This window comes from Saprolegnia diclina (assembly GCF_000281045.1).
Source record: "Saprolegnia diclina VS20 unplaced genomic scaffold supercont1.69, whole genome shotgun sequence".
Classification (NCBI taxonomy): domain Eukaryota; phylum Oomycota; class Saprolegniomycetes; order Saprolegniales; family Saprolegniaceae; genus Saprolegnia; species Saprolegnia diclina.
The window spans coordinates 230,636-239,734 of NW_008246136.1; the positions used below are offsets into that span (position 1 = coordinate 230,636).

General features: G+C 58.3%; 3 protein-coding genes across 3 annotated transcripts; 1 reads left to right on the forward strand and 2 right to left on the reverse strand.

The window, feature by feature from the left end:
* On the reverse strand, positions 1–3,253 carry SDRG_14280 (hypothetical protein). The gene has a single exon (XM_008620399.1). It carries the CDS (start codon positions 2,993–2,995, stop codon positions 83–85), a length of 2,913 nt encoding a protein of 970 aa, XP_008618621.1. The 5' UTR covers positions 2,996–3,253; the 3' UTR covers positions 1–82.
* A 543-nt stretch (positions 3,254–3,796) lies between these two features.
* SDRG_14281 (hypothetical protein) lies at positions 3,797–6,875 on the reverse strand (the record flags this gene model as incomplete). Its single annotated transcript, XM_008620400.1, has 1 exon — positions 3,797–6,875. The coding sequence occupies one exon, from the start codon at positions 6,873–6,875 to the stop codon at positions 3,882–3,884; it is 2,994 nt and encodes a 997-aa protein (XP_008618622.1). The 3' UTR covers positions 3,797–3,881.
* A 1,552-nt stretch (positions 6,876–8,427) lies between these two features.
* Positions 8,428–9,099, forward strand: SDRG_14282 (hypothetical protein). The gene is made up of 3 exons (XM_008620401.1): positions 8,428–8,611; positions 8,659–8,842; positions 8,901–9,099. Exons 1-3 carry the CDS (start codon positions 8,496–8,498, stop codon positions 9,087–9,089), a joined length of 489 nt encoding a protein of 162 aa, XP_008618623.1. The 5' UTR covers positions 8,428–8,495; the 3' UTR covers positions 9,090–9,099.

Consider the following 9,099-nt stretch of genomic DNA (forward strand, 5'->3'; position numbering starts at 1 on the left):
GCAACAAAGATGAGGTGTCATTCACACAAGATGCAAATGTCAAAAAGAATGCATGTCATTACACTTGCCGACTCTGAATGGTTTAGATGCTCACGGCCATCTCCATCGTGTTGGGGTTGAACGCCTGGTACGGGTGCTGGCGCTTCGTGTTGCGGCCCTCGACCACCGCCGCGTACGCGCAGACGTCGGCCGTGAACTTGCGGCAGACGGCCTTGGCAGCGTCGTCGAGCATGATGTGCGAAAAGTCCTCCTTGATCGATGGCTGCACAAAGCCGGTGGCCGCCATGATGAGGGCGCCGCGGACGCACGGACCAGGACGCCCCGCAAGCTCGCCTTCAACCCAAGCCGAGGGGCAAAAGGCCGGGTCCGAGACGTACTCGGCGATCGTGCCGAGGTGGTTGTGCATCGACGAGACGAGGAAGATGGCGTGCGCCACAAAGTCCTTGATGTTGTCCTTGCTGAGCGGACGGATCGAGTTGGGCGGCAGCGTCGTCTTGAGGTAGCTCCAGAAAGCCTGGACGGCCGTGTCCTGCGTCAAGCTCTCATCGCACGGGTAGTAGAGGTCGATGTAGCTGCCCACGAAGCCGCGCACGATGAGCCAAAAGTCCATGCCATCTTCGTGGTACGGCAGCGTCGTCGTGTCGATGTTCTGACGCGCCTTGTGCTCCGGGAACGTCTCGTACTTGAAGTTGGCCAGGCCGAGCTCCCACGTCTGCTGCATACCCTCGACGCTCAGCGAGAACGCGCGGTGCAGCATACCCTTGGGCCAAAAGAGCGCGTACGACGCGTTGTAGTTGATGATGACCGAGCGGAACGTAAACGGCTTGAGGAGGCGGCGCAGCGGGTGCGTTGGCGGCAACTGCTCGCGCGTCGACGTCACGAGGCCGTTGGCGACCGTGATGTGGATGCCCAAGAGATGGTCCAGCGCCGTGACCTTGGTCTGGAGACTGCCGCGGAAGCAAAGCTTGGCGTACTCCCAGTCCTCGTCGCCCGGGTGCACCGTCTTGCCGAGACGGACGATCTTGGTGACCTTGCCCTTGGCGTTGAAGTACGCATCAGCGCCGTACTTGGCGTAGCCGGGACGCACGTCCAGCGCTTGCATAAAGTCGAGGCAGATACCGTAGTACGAGCCGTCATCGTGCGCGGTCCGGAGCTTCGTGACGAGGTGCTGGCCGAGGCCGTTGAACACGAGGAGTTCAAGCGCGCGGTCCGAGTACCGGTCGTTCCAGTGAACGTTGACGCGCGGCCACATGCTGCCGACCTTGCTCATGACGTAGCGCTCCATGTCCTCGCCTGGCAGCCACGTGTGCTCAAAGTCGTCACCGAGCGGGCACGAGTCGCGGAGGAACTTGACCGTGGCGACCTCGTTCCAAGGGTCGGACGGCCAGTCTTCGTCCTCGGTCGGGATTTGGATTTTGAGGCCGTAGAGCGTGATCTTGGGCAGCGTCTTTTGGTACTTGGGCGCGGTAATGGCCTGGTTGGCGAACGGCTTGTTCCACATGGACTGCTTCTTCGCGAGGAGCTTGAGCATGAGGTGCGTCCAGAGGTCGAGGCGCTCGTCCGCAAACATGTCGTGAAGCGCCTCCTTGTCGTCGCGGTAGACCTTGGCTTCGGGGAGCGAGAGGAACTTCCAGTCTTCCTCGCTGCCCGCGACCTCGACCATGCTCGCCGAGAGGTCCGTGCGCCGGTGGAAGCCGACGACCATGAGCCCGCCCTTGGGCATCGGGTTGACGAGTGTCGTGTCGAGGGTGTAGTCTTGGTGCGGTAGCATCTTCCACATAAAGTCAAAGAGCGACACCATGAAGCTCTGCAGAATCAGCGTCGAGAGCTCTTCCCCCGCGCACCGACGGTCCGCGCCGATCGCGTGCGGGCAAAAACCGAACGCCATGTCGACCTTGGCGGTGCTGAAGCGCGACGGGTCGAACTTGGTCGGGTTGGCCCACACGGACGGGTGCTTGTTGGTGCCGTCGAGTGCAGCCGCCACGAGGCAGCCCTTGGGCACGTGAAACGTTCCCTCCGACGTGCGCACGTCCGTGTCCTTCGTCGCGCGCGCGTACATGTGGCTCGGGCCCGCTACGTACGTGCGTTTGACCTCCTGGATGTAGTTGTTGACGTAGCCGAGGTCGCCCAAGTGGCTCCACCGATCGGCTTCGGCAGGGTACTTGGTAATGAACGCGTCCCGCCCAGCTGTGAGCTGCGCGAGGACATCCGTACTGCTGGCCGCCGCGGTGATGCAGTTGGCGACCCAGCACTCAAGTCCGCCGAGGCTCATGCAGAGCAGGTGGAAGAGCTCCGCGCGAAGGTCGTCGTCGCTGAGGACGCCAGCAGCGACGAGATGGTCGAGCGCGCATGGCTTGGGCTTGCCCGTGTGCACACGGTCATGGCTCGTCGCCAGCGCTGGGTTGATCATCGTCCGGATGAGCTCGTCGCGGCTACGAACGCCTGCGGGGTCGGCACGGCGCACCGAGTTGCGCAGCGCGAGCATGTACGTGTCAAGGAGCTCACGAGAGTTGTCGTAGTTGTCTTCGAGGCCGAGGATCAAAAGCAGAGAGAGCTTGAACACGAGGACCTTGGCGTTCGCGACGAGGGACATGGACGCGCCGTGAGCAGCCCATTTGGCATGCTCGTTCTGGATCGTCGTCCGAATGAGCGGCTTGTAGGCTGCGAGTTGCGCACCGCTGAACGCCGCGAGCACCAATTTCTTCTTGCGAGCGTGGGCATCGCCGTCCGTCGTCGGGAGCACGGCACCGAGAAGCTCGTTGAGGCCGCTGGGCAAAGCGCCGTGGCGGACAAACGTCCCATCGCGCAAGTTGGCGTCAAAAACCTTGAGCGCTTCGGGGCCGCAGAAGCCGACAACCTTCTCGGTGGCGAGCGCCTTCTCGAGCACGAAGAGATCGCCGTCCATCATGGCCGACCGATCGCCGTCGAGGTACATGACCATCTTGTCCATGTGCACGTCGCCGTGCGTCGCGCCAGTGCTGGTGAGGTTGCCCATGCTGCTGAGGCCGGCAATTGGAAAATGACACGAGAGATGGTTGGCGTCGCGAAAAGATCGCGTGGGGATGTACTGTACGCTATCAGCTGCGACTGGGAATGGCGCCACCGACGGGCGGAGATACCCCAATGATCAACAGCAACGCTGTTGGTGCATGGAGGATCGGCAGACGAAGCGTGAGGAGGCTCAAGGCGTGCTTGCAGCCGTCGCTCCGGAGCTTCTCTCGAGTCACAGGTGTCGCAGGAAATTCAGGGATCGTGAAGGAACACCGGTTGGATAGCATTTTGTACTCATGGGTCCAGGTTGAACCTGTATATTTCGAAGCCGCAGTAGCTTTGAGATTCCGGTGGATGGCGGGTGCGTGTGAATTACCGTTGCCTGCAAGGCGCAGCTGGGATGATAGATGCAAACCAAGCCACAAGGGGAGTTTCATGTAGTTGGCAGCTCTATCACCAGCTACGAAAGCAGACGACGGGTTCCTTGACCATGCGATCAACGAGGCCTCGTGTCAGAAGTCGATGGCGTGCGTCTTATCAGCCTGTGACGTGGCGTGACGCCTGTGATCGCAAAGATCGAAGATCAGCAAACAGACGCATTGTGATAGGCCCGAATTAATTGCCGCTGTCTGATTGGCTCGTTTTCGTGGATGTGTGAAATATCGAAGGCAATGCCTCCTCGCCCTGGGGCTTGAAGCTATCAGTCTCTTCACGACAAGGTTGAATTTTCTTGTAGCCAACACCACTCTGATGCTTAATGCAGCCCTGCCGCTATTATGGTAACAGTGTGATCGAGACGAGCAAGTTGGGTCAACGATGTGTTGCGACATACAAGGGCTTTATATGTAGAAAGTATGCACGCTTCATGATAAGCAACCGTCATGGTACAGCTAGATGCTCACGGCCATCTCCATCGTCTTGGGGTTGAACGACTGGAACGGCTGCACGCGCGTGGCGTTGCGGGCGTCGACAACCGCGATCTGAGCGATGACAGCGGCCGTGAACGCTTTGCAGACAGCCTTGGCTGCGTCGTCGAGCATAAGGTGCGAAAAGTCTTCCGTAATGTCTGGTTGAGTGAACCCAGTCGCTGTCATGATGAGAGCGAGACGGACTCCAGTGCCGGGACGCCCCGCAAGCTCGCCTTCAACCCACGCCGAGGGGCAGAAGGCCGGGTCCGACACGTACTCGGCGATCGTGCCGAGGTGGTTGTGCATCGACGAGACGAGAAAAATACCATGGGCAAGGAAGTCCTTGAGGTTTTCGAGGTTGAGAGGGCGCATCGTGAACGGCAGCTTCTCATCGAGGAACGTCCAGAAGCGCTTGAGGTCGGCGTCCGCCGAGGTGGCGTCCTCGCTCTTGTAGTAGAGGTCGACATAGTCGTTGGCAAAGGTGCGACAAATCTGCCAGTACTCGATTCCGTCCTCGTGGAACGGCAGCGTCACCGTGTCAATGCTCTGACGTGCCTTGCGCTCCGGAAACGTCTCGTACTTGAAGTTGGCGAGGCCATACTCCCACGTCTGCTTCATGCCCTTGTCCGTCAGTGCATAGGCACGCTGAAGCATGCCCTTGGGCCAAAAGAGCGATCGGCCCGCGCCAAAGTTAATGGCGACGGAGCGGAACGTGAAGGGTTTGAGCAAACGACGAACCGGGTGCGCCGGCGGCAATTGCTCGCGAATAGAAGTGACCATGTAGTTGGCGACCGTCGCGTGGATCCCCAAGAGATGGTCCACCGCCGTGACCTTGGTCTGGAGACTGCCACGGAAGCACAGTTTGGCGTACTCCCAGCCGTCTTCCCCGGGGCGACTCGTAACGCCACCGCGGATGATCTTGGTGACCTTGCCCTTGGCGGTAAAATACGCGTCTGCGCCATACTTGGCGTACCCAGGACGGACCTCGAGTACGTTCATAAAGTCGAGGCAAATGCCGTAGTACGAGCCGTCGTCGTGAGCTTCCGGGAGCTTCATGAGGAGGTGCTGGCCGAGACCGTTGAAAGCCAAGAGCTCGAGCGCGCGGTCCGAGTACCGGTCGTTCCAGTGGACGTTGACGCGGGGCCACATGTGGCCGAGCTTGCTCATGACGTAGCGCTCCATGTCCTCGCCGGGCAGCCACGTATGCTTGAAGTCATCGATAAATGGCGCGTGGTCGCGTAGAAAGTTGGACTGCTTGATCTCAAGCCACGGTTGTTTGGGCCAGTCTTCGTCCTCCGTGGGAATCTCGATGCTGGTTTGGATCAGCGTGAGCTTGGGCAACACTTTTTGGTGCTTGGGGATCGTGAGGCAGCTCTCGACGAATGGTCGGTCCCACGTCGCCTGCTTCTTCCCAATCAACTTGATCATGAGGCGCGTCCACAGATCCATGCGCGCATCGTCATAGAGGTCGGCGGTGCCACTTCCAACGAGCTCTTTCGCTTGTGGAAGGCTCAAAAAGTGCCAGTCTTCGTCCGAGCCCGCCGTACCAAAAGTTACAACATCGTCAAGTGTCCGTCGGTGAAACCCGACGGCCATGAGCTGTCCGATGGGGGTTGGCGTTGACGATTTTTCTTCGAGTTGGTAGTTTTGGCCAGGCACCATCTGCCAGATGAAGTCGAAGAGCGATACAACAAAGCACTGAAGCACGAGCGTCGTGAGCCCCTCGCCCGCGCAGCGGCGGGCAATGCCGATCGAGTGCGGACAAAACTTGTACATCATGTCCGGCGCCGTCACGTCGCGCGCCCCATCCTTGAACGCATCGGGGTCGACCGGCGTGGTGCTGGCGTCCTGCGGCGCAAACCGATCGGGGTTAAATGTGTGCGGGTCACTCCACACGTCCGGGTGCTTGCTCGTGACCTCGAGGCCCGCGGTCGCCAAGCAGCCCTTGGGCACCTTGAACGAGCCGTTGGCTGTGGAAATCTCGAGATCGTCCGTTGCGCGTCCGTAGAGTTGCGTCGGACCGGCCACATAAAACCGCTTGACTTCGAGAATGAAGTGATGCATGTATCCAAGGTCTGCAAAGTGACTCCACCGGTCGTCTTCATTCGGGTACTTGGCCAGGAACGCTTCGCGGGCGGCGCTGACCTTCTCGCGGATGGCTGGCAGCTCAATGCAGGCAGTGACGGCGTTAATGACCAGACACGTTACCCCACCGAGACCTGCAAAAAGCGCGTGGAAGAGCTCGAGGTTGAGTTCCTCGTCCGATAAGCGGCCGTCGGCGACAAGGACCTCGACAACAGTCGGCAGCGGCTTCTGAGCAGCAACGCGGGCCTTGGCTTCGCGGACTGCTGGTCGAATGAGTTCTTCTACGACTTGGGTGCGCGCATCCATGCCGGTGGTATCCGGCTTCCGTGCCGACTTGCGAATGGACGAGACAAACGCCTCGACGAGCTCCCGGTACTCGTCGTCGACATTTTCGAGGCCAAGAAGTGTTGCCATGAAGACGTGAAAGACCATTTTCTTGCAGCTGAGGGCGAGCGACAGGGATCCGCCGCGGGCTGCCCATGCTGCATGGTCGTGCTGGATGATCTCCCGGATCTTGGGCTTGTATGCGTCCAGCTTCTCGGGTGTAAAGGCGACAAGGAGCGCGGCTTTCCGCTTGGCATGGGCATCATCATCAAGCGTGGAGACCACGGCGCCGAGGAGTTCGAGGATACCGGTTGGGAAAGCGCTAGCGCGTACGATTTTGCCTTCTTTGACTTGCGTGTCGTAGGCGAGCAGCGCTTCGGGACCGCAGAAGCCCATGATCTTTTCGTTCACCAAGCTGCTCTCCATGAGGAAGACATCGCCGTAGTGGTCGCGGCAGTCCATCATCGCCGTGCGAGGGTCCTTCATGAACATGATCATCTTCTTGAGACTAGCCGCGCGCCGAAGGCTTGGCGCCGCGCCCGCTGGTGTGCTCGCTTGGCTGCCCATTTGAGAATGGTGGCGCGACTGTTGCGAAAGTCATGCCAGTTGCTGATTGGTTCCTTCCTCGAGACATTCACCAATCAAGCCGCAGCGTATCTTTCGAAGGCCAATTCGGCGAACATCGTCCTGACAAGAACGTACATGTACATGGCGCAATATTCAGTGTCGACGCGAATGTCGACTCAATAGCAGCGATTTTCGCTGAGCAGGAGCCCAAGACCAAACATTGCGTCTATTTGATGGAGCTCACCCGTGCCACGTCGAGGCGAGAAAGCCACCAAGGAAACTTTGCCAACTATGTTGCGTGTGACAATTGTTTCGACAAAAGTCACCCGCGAATCGCGCGTTACCTATCGCTTAGATACTATGGTGGTCACATCGACACACTAGTCGAGAACGCGCTGCGACTTCGCGTTGAGGCAGTTTAAACCGTTTGTAGTGTTGACGCTTTCCACCGGCACGCGTTCACTGTCAGTCGCACGGCGTTGCATCAACTCGCGTGGAGGGTCACAGCGCTATAAGAAAATTGATGTGAGGAGTTTGGGACATTGCTCGTACTGCATTCTACTACGTATACCATGTTCCCTTGGCGGGCGTTCTTGGAGACCTATTAACTATGTGGTCCCCGCGTCCACGGCTCGCAGCAAGCGCCGGGGCTTGAGCTACAGTATCCAAAAGTTGATGTTGTAGCTTTCACCTCGGGCGGACGCTTCATTTGGGGCGAAAGCACAGGAACGAGACAATGTCCCCATTTTGATGAGCAAGGTGACCAAAACACCGTGGACCATTTTCGGGCTGGAAGGTACAGGAAAAAGCGCTACCACGCCGCCCACGTCGAGCTGGTCCCCCGCTACTACGAGAGTTGCCTCTTGCAACATCGCGTGCACAGTGCCAGCGAGGTTGCCTAATGTCGTCTCCCAACGAGGATACCAGCAGTATCGCGTTTTGGCGCTGAAATCACCTTTCATAAACTCTGTGAGTGTGTTGGGCCCGGCAGTCTCGTTGCCGAGCGCATAGGTTGATCGCGCAGGGTTCGTTCTGCAAGACAATCAGCGGTTTTACCTCTCCCGCACTAGTATTTTGGAATAGAATAGCTGCCGGCGCATGCTCGAGAGACACTTCGCTGTGGTATGACAAAGGCAGTACACGGGAAGCACCGTCCAACTACACGACCAAAGCTTTCTCTTGAGCTTGCCCATGTTTTTAAACTGCCAGGCGGATGGCAGCTACCAATGATCGGACGACCACGTCGCTTGCGTCAGCAATTGCATTTGGCGCCACAGTTGTGACCATATTGTATTTGTATATGGATTACGTTGCTTGCAGCCAGCACACTCCTCCAAATCAGTGTTCATAGTCATCCATATTTAGATAGCGTGTGTGCCACAAGCTATCAATATGCGGTAATATACGGGTCGAGACTTGCCATCACTAGAAAAACACAAATATATCCTGATAAATTATGGGGTTCGATGCGTACACGACACGGCATACAAAGACGCCATATTGTTTCGGTGTTTTCAGCGCATAAATGGTTCATGTATATGGCGACGACTTATGGACAGGCTCTATGCCAATTCAGCCAACAAACTTGCCATCGTCACATCGTCGCAGAGCACAAGAAGCATGACCGAGAAAAACATTTGGGTCTCCGCGAGCGATGGCGACATGGACGCTGTCAAGGCGTACCTTGCTGCCGGGGTCTCCGTTGACGCGCAGGACGAGAACGGCTACACCCCTCTGTACGTCCGCCGCTTTTCTGCCGCCGTCGTCTGATAGTCGCTCGTAGGCAGGCTGCCGTGAGCTACAACCAGACCGAGCTTGTCGCGTACCTCCTGGCACAAGGCGCCAAGGTCTCTCTCGGCGACAACGATGACGAGACGCCGTTGCACTTTTGCGAAAGCGTCGAAGTGGCGGAGCTCCTTCTCGATGCTGGCGCCGATCTGAACGTCAAGAACGCCGATGGCCGCACGGTACTTCTTTTCTGCTCGCATGAACTCTAATGTGCTCATGCTCTTTGATGCGATGTAGCCGCTCGATGCGGCCTTGGACGAAGACAACGAAGAGCTCCGTGACTTTTATGTGAACCGCGGCGCCGAGAGCTCAGGCATCCTCTCGGAAGAGCACGCGACGGAAGAGCAGTTGAAGGCGCTCATGGAAGGTCTCGAAAGCGGGCAGATTTCCCTCGCCGACAACCACGAAAACGAAGATGACGCATAAGCGTGAGCTT

Coding starts and splice junctions, on each gene's coding strand:
- SDRG_14280 (XM_008620399.1), bottom strand. CDS start 2,995: ATGGGCAACCTCACCAGCACTGGCGCGACGCACGGCGACGTGCACATG.
- SDRG_14282 (XM_008620401.1), top strand. CDS start 8,496: ATGACCGAGAAAAACATTTGGGTCTCCGCGAGCGATGGCGACATGGAC. Junction 8,612..8,658: donor GAGAACGGCTACACCCCTCT/GTACGTCCGCCG, acceptor AGTCGCTCGTAG/GCAGGCTGCCGTGAGCTACA. Junction 8,843..8,900: donor AGAACGCCGATGGCCGCACG/GTACTTCTTTTC, acceptor GATGCGATGTAG/CCGCTCGATGCGGCCTTGGA.